General features: G+C 31.7%; 1 protein-coding gene across 1 annotated transcript in view; it reads right to left on the reverse strand.

Moving 5' to 3' along the window:
• LOC106872357 (mRNA-decapping enzyme 1A) overlaps window positions 1-15979 on the reverse strand; it is a 329154-nt gene that overhangs the window by 220788 nt on the left and 92387 nt on the right. The window contains exon 2 of the mRNA XM_014919322.2: window positions 91-131. Within this exon, the coding sequence (XP_014774808.2) occupies window positions 91-131 (41 nt within the window). The remainder of the gene's footprint in view (window positions 1-90; window positions 132-15979) is intronic.

Raw genomic sequence — 15979 nt, forward strand, 5'->3', positions numbered from 1 at the left:
TGTGTGCAGTGAGTGTACTTATTATTATTGTTGCATTTTGATAAATAAATAGTTGAAATCAAGATGAAAGAGAAAGGTAAGATCACCTACCGCCTGTACACAAACAGTGTTCCTTCAATAGATGTTCGTTCCTGAGAGTGAAAGAAAAAAATTACATATAAATAATTGAGCCAAACATTATGCGAATACTGTTATACTTCAAAATGGCAGTCAATGACCTGGAAACATGTTAGACATCAGAATTTGAAGCAGAGGAAATGGGCTTTTCATTAGATCCAATTGAGAAATTTTGATTGATCTTATTTTTCTTATAGTATTTCTTAGTGATGTACATTTGGTGTGTGAGAAAATTATTCCCTGGAGTCACAGATTTACATAGTTCCTTGAAGAAATTTCATAAAATGCTATCCTCTTATATCTATCTATATACATTTCTACATTAATATGTAAATTATCTAGCTATATTCATGTTACATATATTAATTTATATAAACTCTATAACTGGTATATTACCACAAATCTTCAGTGGCTTAGCTTGCTATGATTAACATGACTTCATAGCAATTCAATTTAATATTGCATAGTAGAGATCTGGATTAGATATCATAGAATTTAAATGACTCTTATTATATTTAATGGATGAAACATTAAAAATCTACATAGAAAAATGATATACAATGAAGAAATGCAAAAGTATACAATGATTAATTTTTCATTTTCATGTCAAGTACATGAGACAACTACAGATATATTTCACCTTATCAACAAAGCTGTGATTAAACAATTACTAAATAAATGTACAAAAATGTTATTAAATAAATGTACAAAAATTTATGTTAGTATAGGAAAATAGAACTATTTAGAAATTTCAAAGCATTATAGTTTCAGTCTTTCTAGTTTCAGCTTGCTGAAATTAACTTGAGCATTTCACCTATTCACAGTTGACAAAATAAGTACCAGTAATATACTGGTTTAGCTTGTCAATTATACCCTGTCTTACAAAAATTGAACCCAGTGCTTAATCACAAGAACTAAGTGTTCTTAAGACATTGCACTTTCAAATGTTCTATATAATATTCTAATAAGTAATACATGCCTGTTTTTGTACCTGTTGACATTATGTTGGAGCACAAACAAATACAAAGATATAGTCACATGTTTTGTATGTGAGAATCAATCTCCTCTTTTGATTCACTGAATTAATCCAATTAATTATTAAGAAAATAAACACACAGACTGAAGGTTACTTCTATAAGACAATAACAAAGCAGAGAAATCTTGCTTTTTTATTTATAGAGTAAAACATTATCTACTGGAGATTGAAATTACTTCCTCAATGATAGTAATATTCCATTATTGGTTTAACTTAGGTTTGGTGCAGGGAGAATCTACAGAAGCTAGTAGCATAAGAGACAATCAAATAATGAATATGGTGAGAGATTTTGGTTTATGCATAATTGATTTTTGCCCTAATATACAACCTGCTTTGCTACAACCATTTATAATTCTGATATGTGTGCAATATCAAAGTACCAATAGCTAGTGTATGTGCGTCTGTGTACATATTAGAGTATACAACTACATATACTTAACAATAATAAATATTTAATTATGTTAAGGAAAGTAGTAATAATAGAACGCTGCACTAAATGCCTTATTTATTTGGGTATGTTTCTTCAAATTTAGAGTTTGATTCCTATCAGTGTTGACTTAGCCACTCTTGGGCCAATAAAATAAGTTCTTGTAATATACTGTGGTTGATTCAATCATCTGCACTCTTTCCTACAAATCTGAGGCATTGCGCCAAGATTGGAAATGAATCTCTAATTATATTAAATCAAACAATTCTATTAACAGATCATATTTCATTTATAAACGAAGATTTTCTTTTGTAATGTCTAAAAATTATTGAATTATTCATTCATATCTTAGTTTCCTCTATATTCACTCATTTGGAAACATTTTATGGATAAAGTCTAGACCATTTAAGTGAAAGGCCAAACATAAAAGAATCAAATTCACTTTTACATGGATTATGGGTTTAGGACTCACTGTAAAGATCTCATTGTATTTTTTAACTGCTATTGTTGCAATCTACCTAGCCATAAAATCAACACCAATCCATCAAGACCTATGATTATTTTTTTCCTTTTTTGAAGCCAACATTCTAATTGGCTCATATATAAGTAAATGATATTTTAACTCCTACACAAAGAGTCTTGTTTGGAATATTAGTTTTCTTTTCAAGGTAAAATAATTTATTCCATTTTGTACTTGAAATTTGCTGACCTAGACATCATTAGTTTGCTTGAATTCTACTATTTTTCTTTAATAATTGTTTACAAAAATTATCTTTCACAAAAAGGTAATTTTTGTAAACATATAAGTATGGAGGAGGCCTGAAACATTTTGCAAAACCTTAATCATCTTATTATAATATACTGAAGCATTATGTTATTACTGATTCAATCAGCTAACCAGTATTTACATGAATAATAATATTGAACACCGTTGAACATTATGAAATAGAGAAAGAGTGAACTAATATTCTATGAAACTCAGAATCTCAGCAATAGGAATAATAGATAGTTTCTCTTTACATTAACCAGCCACCTTTCTTCAAAATATCTATATATCTGTCTGTCTTTAACAGTCTATCATCAAAACACTTACCCACCTCGCAATTTTTATTTATCTATTCATAGAAGTAATATGGTCAAATGGATAGACAATAAGATAATGGAGAGCCAGTTTGTTTATTGAATAGTTGTGCATGATATTCAATTCACTTAGCTTCAAGAATAGATATCAGATCTCCTGGGGACGACTAATTGTATTAGACTTTCATCCTGTTTACAAGGACACTTATCTCTAATCAGTTTGTTAAAATGAAGTCTACATTGATCACCCAACAACCTATTCAGGATCATAGAATGTTTTAATTTTTATTTCATTCTAAACATTTTTGAAGAATAATCTACTTCTCTTTCCATAAGGAAAAACTTGAATTAAAAAAAAAAAAAAAAAAAATTCTAAATGAAATATAACTAATTTCTATAAAGATATTGGTTTGGTTGTTGCTGAGTAAATCTAGTTAACAAAGCTTGAACAAATCTATAGTACAATAGTAGCAAATCAAAAACTAGGAATTGGATTTTAAGACATTTAATATCCAGCATATTGATTTGGACTGGACTTCATCATCTAAAAGAAATGCTAGTGCAATGTTGTCATAGCTTGAAATATACAAACCCCATTAGGGAGTTTGTAAGGAGATCTGGTTGCCAAGCTGAAAAGATCCACTGATATTCCAAAAACTTCTTTATCAGCTTGAAAAGTTTTGGTTTTTAGTGGTGAATAAGTTAAATTATTCTTTTATTCTTTTACTTGTTTCAGTTATTGCCGGGGTCACTGTCTTGAAGGATTTCATAGTTGATCAAATCAATCTTGGTACTTATTTTAAGTCTAGGATTTAATCTATCAATCACATTTTTGCTGAACCACAAAGTTAGAGACATAAAAAATAAAAAAACATAGAAAAACACCGGTTGTTAATTGGTGAGAAACAAACATGCACACACACACACACACACATGTGCACGCTGGGCTTTTGCACAATTTCTATCAACCAAATTCACTTAGAAAACATTATTCAACAACAGGGTATTGTAAAATGCATTTACCCAAGTAGGTTTGAATCTGGAACCATGTGCTTTTGAGGAAAATTTTTAATGAGTGTTTTCAAAATTATTTTTAAAAATACATCAACAATGAATAAATAATAATTTTAAGATACAGAATGAAATTTTTTCATGTTTGTAAAATGACATTATAAATTGTGCTGTTGTTGTGTACAAGCTATGTATTGTCCGTTAATAAGCAACTGAAAATATTAGTTGTTTAATTATATTAAACTATTGTGATATTTTAATGAAATGTGATATCTTTACTGTGACATTTTTACCAATCCAAATTTACAACTTTTTCTTCTTTTAACTTTATGTTCATTCCCCAAAGATATGAGCAAACAATAAAAACAACTATGTATTGTGATTTGAATATCATTCAAACATAGAAATTAATATTTCAGTACATAAGAGCAATTAAATGATGGATATTGCAGCACCATTGAAAGCTTCATTTTTATGCTGTGCATCAAGGAACTCAACCATGTGGATATGTGGATAAATATCACCAAGTTATGCTATGGTGATAGTTATTCACACAAGGATTTACATATTGAATTAAGTCTGCAAGCTAAAGAAACATTAATCAATTACACAGTATTCTTGTTTCTGCAATAGTAAGCTTACAATGTCTATTTTCAGCTAGGTGGATTAGGCCATTTGAGAGTTAAGTGCCTTTAAGTGCAGCAATGGAATGGGATACGAGCCACTGAACCTTTGGCTGTAATTCTGACAGTAGACGGGGAAATAATACATCATCACAGATAAGTCTTAAACAACACATCACTTATATAAACATTTTATTTTCTATTCACACTGGCAAAACAGAAAATAAATAAAACAAATTATAACTTATTTTTATTCATTTATTATTCTTTTTGTGTATGAAAAATTTTGGAGGTATATTAAAATGCTGAATGTAATTAATATTAGCACTTGCTAGAATAGACATGCTAAAGAAAGAGAGATGTGTATTTATAGAAGCATTTTTACTTAAAAGAGGAGAAAACCAGATTTATAAATAAACATTCTCTCCTACATTACACAAACAGCAGCCAACATAATTATGTATATCTTAGAAGGGACTAGTTGACAAGATTTAATTGGAGTAAAATGCCAGTAGATAATCATTTAATGCAAATATTACACTGCCACTGCTCCCTCTTCATTGTTATTTTGTTCTTGTTGTATGACTGCTGTTAAGTTTTATAGCCATTCATTCAGCAGACTATAGATAACAGATACCTTAGTTAAATGTTGAGTACAGATAAACTCACATTCTGCCTTACTGGTGATAGTAAATATATATAAGTACAGAAATAAAAAAGTAACCAGTTTGAATAGCATTCAATGCCAACATCAGAAGATGCTGGTTTTTGAATTAAGAAGCTGATTTACCTGCTGCTTAAGAACCAATTTAGTTCACCTTTATATTTAAATTGTTCACCAAAGCAGTACAATGTGTTGATAAACTTTATGAACAGTGGAAAAAAAATGAAAAGGTTCAGAGAAGGAAAAGAAAGAGACAAGAATAATAAAAAATATAAGGAGTTAAACATATCTTTCTTCCCTAAATGTTTTTTCTGAGAATTGAAATATATTGTTAGAGATTATAGAAGTAAAAGAAATTGTTATAATAAAAAGGAGAAAGGAAGAAAAAATTCCCAGATATTTAGAAATATCACAAACAGGAGTAGAAAACAAAGAAATAACATTTTTCCAGGTTGTAAACATGACAGAGAAATTTACTTATAACTACAAATACAATCTGATGAATTGGGTACTGGTGAAGCTTAGATGGTACAACGTTACTGGTGTCCAAAATAAAAAGCAGACCCAGTTTACCTCAAGACAGATTCTGACAGAAAAACCTTCAGGTTTTTACAAGTATTTTCTGTTTAAAACTCATACAGATTTAGTTATGGGGTACCTACAAGAGTGTAGTTTTGTTACCAAAGCTAAATATATATAATAAATAGATCAAGTGCCCACAAGTAAAAGATGTTCCTGAGATGATCTGCAATACTTAAACTTTAAAAGGTAATTTCAGCTGCTCTAAATTTAATGCAAACAACTGTTCCAATTCAGTTGGTTTGATCAAGAAAATGAAACTTTAATTTCAGTGTCTTCATCTTCAGGCAAAAGGTAAAAAATAGGTTTTAAAGCTTAGGGGGAATTATAGTTTATATACCAGGAATATGGAAGTGAATAGCAACTCCAAGTCTTTAGTATTGCAACCTTTCCTGGAAAAGTAGGAAAAATAACATCTAAATCTATCTAGCAGTGCAATCCATGTTAATACATGGGCAAAAGTGGATCTAAAATTGTGAAATGATAAAGACAAAAACAATATTTTGACATATATAATGTAAGAAGTCTCCCTCCCACGCTTTCTATCTCCAAAAGCATAGCAGTTATAATAACAATACATCAGTTAGAGTAACTAAGTAAATTTTCTTTCCTTAAAAATATATTCATTTCATCAGTGCAGATATTGTTTCTTGTAATGGTTAGGATGTGTAAGTAGAACTTTTGAAAGTGATGAAGATCAACACTAGCATCATTGTAAAATGAAAAAAAAAGAACAAAAGAAATAATGATGAGAAGGGCAACGATAAAATGATGATATAAATGCAGACCATATGATGATTATCATGAAGATTGTCATGTCATCAATATCATCATAAGACATGTGAATCTAAATACGGACAGCATCAATGGTAACGATCATGATTATAAAGTTGATAATAATGAGGATACAATCAAGGGAAGTTCTGCTAACTAATTTATTGCCAACTGCTTTTTTTCTTTCCTCCTCTTTATCTGCCACATGTATCTAATTATATTTCTTTAACATATATCTAGCACAGTCTTACTCTACTTTGCCTTCTACCCACCATAACCCTTCAGGAGATTTTAATTCATTATTCACATTATTTATCAGCCATGTCAACTATCTGAAGTGATCTCCATCAAGCTTTAACCCTGTTTCACTCATATACTCTATTTCACAAACATTTTGATTCGTACAAGAAAAGCAGCTTTGTGTTTTTGCACCAAATCTCCTCTCACCTATTTTTAGATGCTGACTGAGATTAAATTTAAAATTGAATGGTTCTGATCTGATTTGATCTGAGCTGATTGGTTTGGTCTGACTAGTTGTTACTGTTACTATGAAAAGATCAATCTCATCAACAGACTGCTGGATGGCTGGACAGATGGACAGCAGAATTAGCAGACCATACGAGTACACAATTGACAAGACTTTTTTTAGTATACCAGTTGAAAACTCACCCAACCAACTTCGCTCACCATACAATGATCTGTTCTTGAATATGAGTAGCTGATATGCTGACATTTACTGATTTACAGTTCTGTGTCATTAATACCTTAATTTTTTTCTGTTTTTTTTTTGTTTTTTTTTTCATCAATATCATTTAATTTCACTCTTATTGTTTGCTACAGCAAGGATCTCAATTTTTCCCATTGCTAACTAGTAACAGTGTTTATTTTGTTCCCTTTGTGATAACCTTCCACTGACCAAGCAAACATACAGTGGTAAATGATGGCAATTCACTTCAGTCTGACTAGAAATTACATTATCATCATATTTGGTCTCCAAATCACCTGTCAAAACTTCCTGTCTATGGGCTTCATTTGTCTCCTTTTGTGCATTGGTAACTTACTGTCAAAGCACACTACACTATCATGGCCTGCACCCACTCACTATCAACTCTGGTGTGCCTCAGTCTATGGTTTTGTTCCCTAAACTCTTCTTTTTATACATAAACTACTTACTTGCCATTACATCTCACCTTTTCCACTCAAGTGTCATCCACATGCAACCCTGACATCTCACACAGAATTTCTACCAATTCCATTAAAACAGACTTTGAAAGTATCCTTGAACGGAGTCATACCAACGTTGTCCCTTTCAACAGCAAAAATAAAAACTGCTCATGTCAAGAAAACATTGCTCTTTACCCTCTTTAACCAGGAGCAACATGCGATGAGAGCCCTTATGATTACTCTGAATGCTACATCACTGAAGATTTTTTAAGGTGAATGCACATCATTAACATAACTAGAGACTAAACCTTCTCTTTAGGACAAGAAAATTTTTCAGCTACAACAATTACCGACTCTCTTCAAAGCTTAGGTGAGACCCACAGTAGATAGCGCTCCCACACTTAGAATGATACTGCTGCTGTACACATATTTCTTAGAACACATCAAAAGAGCAAACATTTGATTGATTGGCATAAAATCACTTGAAGATATACTGCAGCTTCTGGTTCACAGACATAACATAATATTTTTCCTGCTTTTTCTATGGCTTCCCTTTGGCTACTACAATGGCATCTGCTACTATGTGTCACTTCCATTCAGGTACTCTTGACTCACTCCATTTGTCACTTCCATTCAGGTACTCCTGACTCACTCATCTCTCCTCCTCTCATCATTAATGTTATGTCCAACCTACACCAGCCCAACCAATTACTACACCCAGTCCATCCTTGCAAGACTGTCAACCCACAGAAATTCTTTTTCTGCTCATGTCTTTCCTGCAGGTGTTGACTCAAACAGTTAAAGCAGAACATTAACGTCACCAGCCATTTATCTCAGAAGACCTGAAAAGGCCAATGGCACGACCCTTTCCACCAGATCAGCAAATGAAAAAAATAAATTAAAAGCTCGTGAGGAAATTAAAAAATTCCTTATCCATCTAGTCAAATCCTTAGATAAACCAGAAAAATTTCATAAATGGTTTAAATTGTTACATCACTGAAAGTTGCTCAATAGCTTGAGTGAATTTTAAAGTCATAGCTTAATTAAAGTTTCTTATGAGTCAAAGTATATAAGCAATGTTCTATTATTCCATTTACTAATCAGATTTTAATCATAATAATAGAATTTTTTGGACAATTTTACAACAGAAGAAAGTGGTGAAAAATGTATCTTTCATATATTTACATTGAACAAAGAAAAACAAACAAGAAACTTAGTGCTTTTCTAAATTTCCTTCCTTATAATCTCATTTACTAGTGAAAGAAAAGAGGAAGTCAATTCAAAACTAATTTTGATAATAAAGAATCATTAATTAATTTTTTATGAATTAGCAGATGGAGAATTTTGCCAGTAGACTTTATTATTATATGCTGTCTGTTTTCAGTGAGTGATATCTGATGTTCAGACAAAAGACAGCATCACAATGAAAATATAAAAAATAAGAAATAAATAAATAAAAAGACAAAAGATACTAAGTATTTCAGTCAAAGGAATGTATGACTATATATAGTAAAAGAATAGCACATAAGAATTAACATTTCTCCAAAAACATGGTAAATAAATTAAGATGATATCAAACATTTTGAAAGAATACAACCTCAAAATGATGATGATAGAATTGGTAGTAGTAATGATAATGATGATGATGGTGATGACATTAACTGGACACCAAAATTTATCAAGACTATCAGTTACAGTTAGTTGTTGTTGACCCTAGGTTAGCCTTGGTTAAGCAAACCTATGATCAAAAACATCCCAGCAGATACCATTCCATTTCTTTTACACAGTGATTTGGATAACATTATCTTAGGTATCCCTCTTTATAATAGTAGAATATGATTTCAAAGAGATTTGTTAGCTAATTCTAGGAAGGTGAATGAATACATATAAGGTTCCATGGGTAGGGTTGGGCTAGTGAAATCAAATATAATGTTTAGGAAAAAATTTAAAATAATTTTTACTAATGTTTCTAATAAAAGAAATCAAATTCAAGAATTAGTAAGACCTGAGATTACTGGGTTGGCATGTAAAATGGCAAATAAAATACATAAACCAGTTGAGGAAAAGGAAACAAAATCTGTTAATTGATTTATGCAAGCTCTAGCTGCTTAATTGTAAAAGAGAGGTAAAAAAAATATATCACTCGGAACCCAAAGAAAGTTGACAGTTCTACTTCAGATTTAAAAAAAACCACATTCAGAATGATGCAAAATGTGGAATGGCAGACCTAGGTAAATGTATGTTGGCATAAGAAATAGATTTGTCATTGTTAATTATAATTTTCAAAATTAAGCAGTTGACCACTAAAATTTAAATACATGCAAAATATTTGTGTGTGTGTGTGTGTGCATGCATGTGCGCACACATATATGTACTAAGCTACCCTTGAGGCCACATACAATTGATATATCATTTGCTCTTACCATATTATTCACCCCTATTATCATCCATCACACTCTCTCATCCCTTCAACTACAATTCTATTGTTCTTCTCAGCCACTTAGTTTTGAGAAAATGAGAATGGTGAGAGGCAACCCCTCTACTGTTGGTGCCATAAGTTTGTTAACAAGCAGAGATGTGAGGGTTTAGAGAATCCTTTAGTTTTGTGAAGGACACAACAGCCTCTCTTGTGTTACAACCATGATAAAATGCACCCAGTGTACTTTGTAAAGAGTGAGGTTGAGAGGAACCTTTCTTTAATGTTAAGGACGCAGTATCTCTCAAATGCTGGTATCAAAGTAAAATGCACCTAGTAAACAATGTAAAATGGTTAATGTTAGAAAGGGCATCCAGCTACAGAAACTAAGCCAAAAAATGAGACATAAGATGGTGCTTTGTAACCCATTAGAGAGAGCAGTACCTCTAAAAAGGACTGACTTTAGATTGTGATGGTCTGTCCAGTCCAAGTCAATGTGGAAAGAGAATGTAAAATGATGATATATATATATATATGTGTGTGTGTGTGTGTGTGTGTGTGTGTGTGTGTGTGTGTGTGCATATATATACACATACACACACATAAATACACATTGAACTGTGTTGAATGAATGAGGAGTGTTGAATATATGTTGTAGAGAATTTGGCTTACTGAAACTGAATTTGTATCTCATGACTCATGTTTCATGCAGCTGCAAATCTTCAAATACGAACAGTTCTTACTTGAAAATTCTAATGGCATGAAACTAGAGTAACAAGAATTCATTTTCGATAAAGCACATGCAAACACACACACACACCCACACACACACACACACAACTTCACTGTCCTTGGCAAATTCAAACTGTAACAATTTTTATTGCTCTCTCTGTCTCTTTTTTTTTTGCTTTTTATTTGTTCAATTTTGTGTTTGATTTCATGGCTGTTTTTGCAAAAGTATGTCTTAGGATGGGAAATCAGCAGTTCCTGGTACTGTTGTTTAGCCTCAGGTTAACTCTTTGTAGATGTTTGATCAAATATGTTCTAGCTGTGACTGTCACATCTGTTTTTTAGTGCCATTTGAGAGAAATTTGGCTGCTATTCCTTGAAGTTATGCAACCACATAAAGGCTTCCTTAATAGTTTGCCTGGTATTTTTGTAGTATGATGTGGTAACTAACACAATGAATCTCTGCCCAGTGTAGACAATTTGTAGTTGAAACAATTTTATTTGTAGGAATTTGTTCTATATTTATATTTGGAAAATACAAACAAATATAAACTGGTCAAGCACAACTGATCCATTTGTAACCATCACGTCATATATCTAAAGCAGTATTGTCCAAAGTATTCTTTCATCTTTAAGGATGATAGTGGGCAATTTGAAAAAGATTTGACAGTTATTTTTTATAGATTGAGTGATTTCTACCTAATTGGCATGTATGAATGTGCTTTTGTGGTTAATGCAAGCTAGGATTGAAAAATATAATTCTCACTAAGTCCACATCAATGTTTTAGGGCTTTCTGGCTATATTCTATGAAAATCTGAAAGTAAAATAGCTGGTAGTTATCATGAAAGAGGTAGATGTGAGGAATCTTATATAACTATGTGAAAGACATTCAAGAGTCATGGTATGATAGTTGTAAGTGTCAAAGATGATGTATTGGAGACACAGCTAAAGTATTTTATGATTAGGAAAACATACATTGCACAAATCATTATGGCAATTACTGTAAGGATTTGCAATAGCAATTTATCAACTCCTGTCAATTCCAATTATGAAATATATCTGATAAAATGAAGCACTTTAGTGATATTTCTAGTTATAGTCATTCTGTAATTATTGTGGACATATTATGAAATGTAGGGTTAAACACGGGTAAACCACATTTTACAAACGGAATTTGTTCAGGAAGATTTGATCATTGCATTGAACAGGTGGAATAACTGTATTTTTGTTGTTGGCTCATGACAATGATGTTAATGGGAATGAAACCCCTTTGCCAATCATCAATTTGAGATTTTTATATTTATTTCTTTTTCTTAAGGCTCAAATTAATACTGAAAGAAAAAATAACAACGATACAACATACTAGTTCAACCTTATGTTACAGTTTATATTGCATTTTGGTCAACTGCCCAATGACTGCCAATAGAAATTAAGCTGAAGGAACATAAGAAAACTTTCAAAGTCAGTATGTAGGTCGATAATTCAGGCTTTTACATCTTTCCAGCATGAGGTAGGCTGGCAGCTATTAGGAGATGGGAAGACAGGCCACTAAGAGGTTATAGGAATTCATGATTAATCTAGATTCTTTCTCTCAGAAATTGTCCTTCCCAGTTCCTCTTTAATATAGGCAACTATTAACCACTAACCTACACCATATCACGTAATAAATCTAAACTTAGCTAAACTTTTTAATAAGCTGTCTATCTAAATCAATATGCTGCATAAACATTGGGTTAGTGAAATCTGTTAAATATTAGTCAGAAAAAAAAATACTGTTTAGAAAAAGATACTGTTTACTCCCTTTTGTAAACCAAAAAGACAATCCTTATCCGGCATCTAAATTACAGTTAAAAACAGAATAGATAACTGTATTAAGAAGCAGTAATTGATACTTTTTCATTTGCTGATTTTCATTAACTAAACTCTAGCTCTTTCATTCTCCCAATATGTAATCAACATTGTAGTGGAAAGGAGTAGTGGATGTCTATGTTGTAGCAGTAGTAATAGTGAAGCTAGCAGTGATATTTGCTATGATAGTAGAGTTAGTAGTGGTAATAATGATAATAAAAGTATCGATGAAATCATAGTGTTAATAAGTTAATCAGAAGCAGTAGTTGTAGTAACAATAGTTGATAAATACTGTAGTCTCTTTCCTTGCATCCCATAGGTGACATAATTTAATACATCTGCTTTAGTAGAAAGATCTTTATTTTATGCAATAGTGAGGTAAGGAATGTAAGAAAGATGGCAGATATTCTCAATATCACAAGTCCCCAATCATTTTTACTCAATGAACAACCACTCCGCCACCACATTACTACTTCTAATACCACCACCAAATTTCTATCACTAAATATATAAATATGTATGAATATAAAACTTCTATTCATATACATAAGTAGAAGACAAACCATTGCCCTGTTTAACACCACCACTTGATTCTTGGATACCTTTAGCAGAGTCCATTCTGTTAAAAGTATTCAAACCAGGGCATCAATTTGAGGCTGATTTCCTCCTATAATGATCACATAATGATCCCCAAAAGGGTCAAGGGCAGGTTTTTATTTCCTTTGACTTTGTCATCAAAGAAAACAAAAAGGTGAATTTCCTTTTATGTTCTAACACATATACTAATCAAAATGCTTCATTATGAAGTTTCCATGGTTTTATAAAGTTTGTAAATATATTAACATTTCTATGTTTTTAAATTATCATCTTTCAGATGAAGTTATGTGGGTATGTGTCACCACCTTCTTATAATAAGCAAAGTCACCATGTTTAGTATAAACAACTGAATCTAAATTTTGGCCATGAGGTTTATACATTGTCATTGTTTATGGATAGGGTATGTTGTATGTATGTTTATTTTAGCACTGAATCATGTTCAAAGAATTGCTTTTATGAACAGTAATCTATTTTTGTGGGTAATCCTTTAGAGTAAAGATCTTTTGTCCATTAATGTTTTCTAATCTAGTTTTGTGTTGTGTAGTGCATAGTAAATTCTCTTTGTTGCATGATGAGAAAGTGGTAGAGTGGTCGTACATGTATAGCCAATATAACAGTTGATTTTGTGAAGTTTATGACTTTCACAAATACAATCAAATTTATAAATTACAACAGACATTAGTAACTTATTTGTGAGTTTTAATACTTGTAGTTTGTTAACTGATGTGAAAGTTTTTCATTTTAATGTTTTTGTAGTATACTATTACTGTTAGCTTAAGGTTTGGTATAGTGCATTTTGAGTCCTGTTTTACAAGGGATTTTGATAATATGTTCATTTATTATATCCAATGCTATGTATAAATATATGTATATATGTGGGTACACACACACACATTTATATATGTATATATAGGCACAGGTATGGCTGTTGGTTCAGAAATCCACTCCAGAACCACATGATTTCCGATTCAGTCCCATTGTATAGAATCTTGAACAAATGTCTCCCATATAACTTGAATAATATGCATTCACCTAACCCATGCTAGCAGTGGGAAACAAATGTAAAACAAATACACACACATGCATACGTTTTACAAATATATAGAAGCAAGATATATTCAGTTGAATCAACTTCAGTACATGCCACAAATGATTATCTTTATCAACTAGAGATGCAAGCCAGTGTCCATGTTAGGGATATTTGAACTCAGAATCTACTGAGTTGTAATTAAATACAGCATGGTTCTAGTCTAGCACTGTACCATTTAGTAATAGCACTTACTAACAACAATAATAATATAGATTGCTTATACACAGATTTATTGCAGAAAGGAAATTGAATCGTGTGATATTTATCCTGTTCTCAAGGGTTTCAGTAACATAAATGGACTTTAGGTAAAGAAGAAATTAAATTATGTCATGTTCATGCTTTCCTCAAAGGAATTAGTAACATGCCTGAAATAAAATGGCTATAACTGAGAATTTCAATTGATCTGCTACTCGATAGGAACAACTTGAACAGTAATAGTAATATAAAGTTGTCTGATGTAGAGGATACATCAGTTTTTATCAAATATAATTTTTACTGTTGCACTTATAAAACAAATTTTCAATATTTTACTTATATTTAAAAAAAAAAGATGCCTTTTGCTGTTGTATTTTGTTTCAAACTGAAGACTTTTTTTTTAATTGCCATTCATCTCTCTAACCTTGTCATTTATTTGTCAAATTCTTTGTCCTCATGCTCAATGTTGTATATTTATCTATACACAGTATATATTTACTTTTTTAATAATTTTATTTTTTACTATTCCTTCAGTTTCTATTCCCTCAGTAGCTTTCTATTTTACTCTAGTTATTTTCAATAGAAATATAAAAGATTTAGTTGCTTTTTCTAGTAGGTCAAATGGTTCCATAAGGTTGTCTTGCTTGCAGGAATTGTTACAAGTGACAGAGTGGGAGTGTCTTAAAAGAAATTAGTCTCTCATTCTAGTTAACCCTATGAAAGAGATAAACAGAGGTCAAGTGGTTAGACCAATACTTTTCCCCTTAATTCTTTTTCTGATTTTGTAAAGTAGTGTGAGTAAGCATGTGTTATTTATTATAAGCAGTGTCCTTGCCAGATGACCACCTGATTTACATTCCCAACACCTTAATATACATAATTATTTCTTTCTCCTTGTTTTTATGTTTGGTATGTGTAAACAAAACAACATTGCTTTCAAATACAGGTGGTATCATATACTTTCAGTTGACTATAAAAGCATAACCAGGTGGACTTCTTGACATGTCATGTGATCTTTGTAAACAAAAAAAGCTTGTAACTATGTCTGGGCTGTCATTGTTTAATAGACCAGGGGTCATTACTTTGCTTGGAAAAAGTCAGGGCATCCAGCTATAGAAAATCTGCCTCAATGAATTCTGTCTGACCCATGCAAACATAGGAAAATTGATGTTAAAATGATGACGAATGCTGATGATATATCATCATCATCATTTTACCATCCCCTTTTCCAGGGTTGCATGGGTTAGACAGAATTCACTAAAGCAAATGTTGCACAACTGGATCCCTTCTTGCCAACCCTCACCTATTTCCAAGCAAAGTAATAACCCACTTGTTTATTAAACAATGAATAGCCAAGACTTGATTATGCAGAGAACTGGATACATATGACACTATTTGAATGAACCTTTAATTTACAAAGATCACACATGAGAAAGGAATTTATAAAGCTTGCACATGCTTCAGTTGTAGACTGCAGCAAAGGACACTACCTGTATTGACAGTATAGCTGTTGTTTACAAGTGAAGACAAGGAGAAATACAAACTCTCTTTCTCTCTCTCTCTCACACACACACACACACACACACACACACACACACACACACACACACACACACACACACACACAC

This window comes from Octopus bimaculoides, chromosome 3 (genome assembly GCF_001194135.2).
Source record: "Octopus bimaculoides isolate UCB-OBI-ISO-001 chromosome 3, ASM119413v2, whole genome shotgun sequence".
Classification (NCBI taxonomy): domain Eukaryota; kingdom Metazoa; phylum Mollusca; class Cephalopoda; order Octopoda; family Octopodidae; genus Octopus; species Octopus bimaculoides.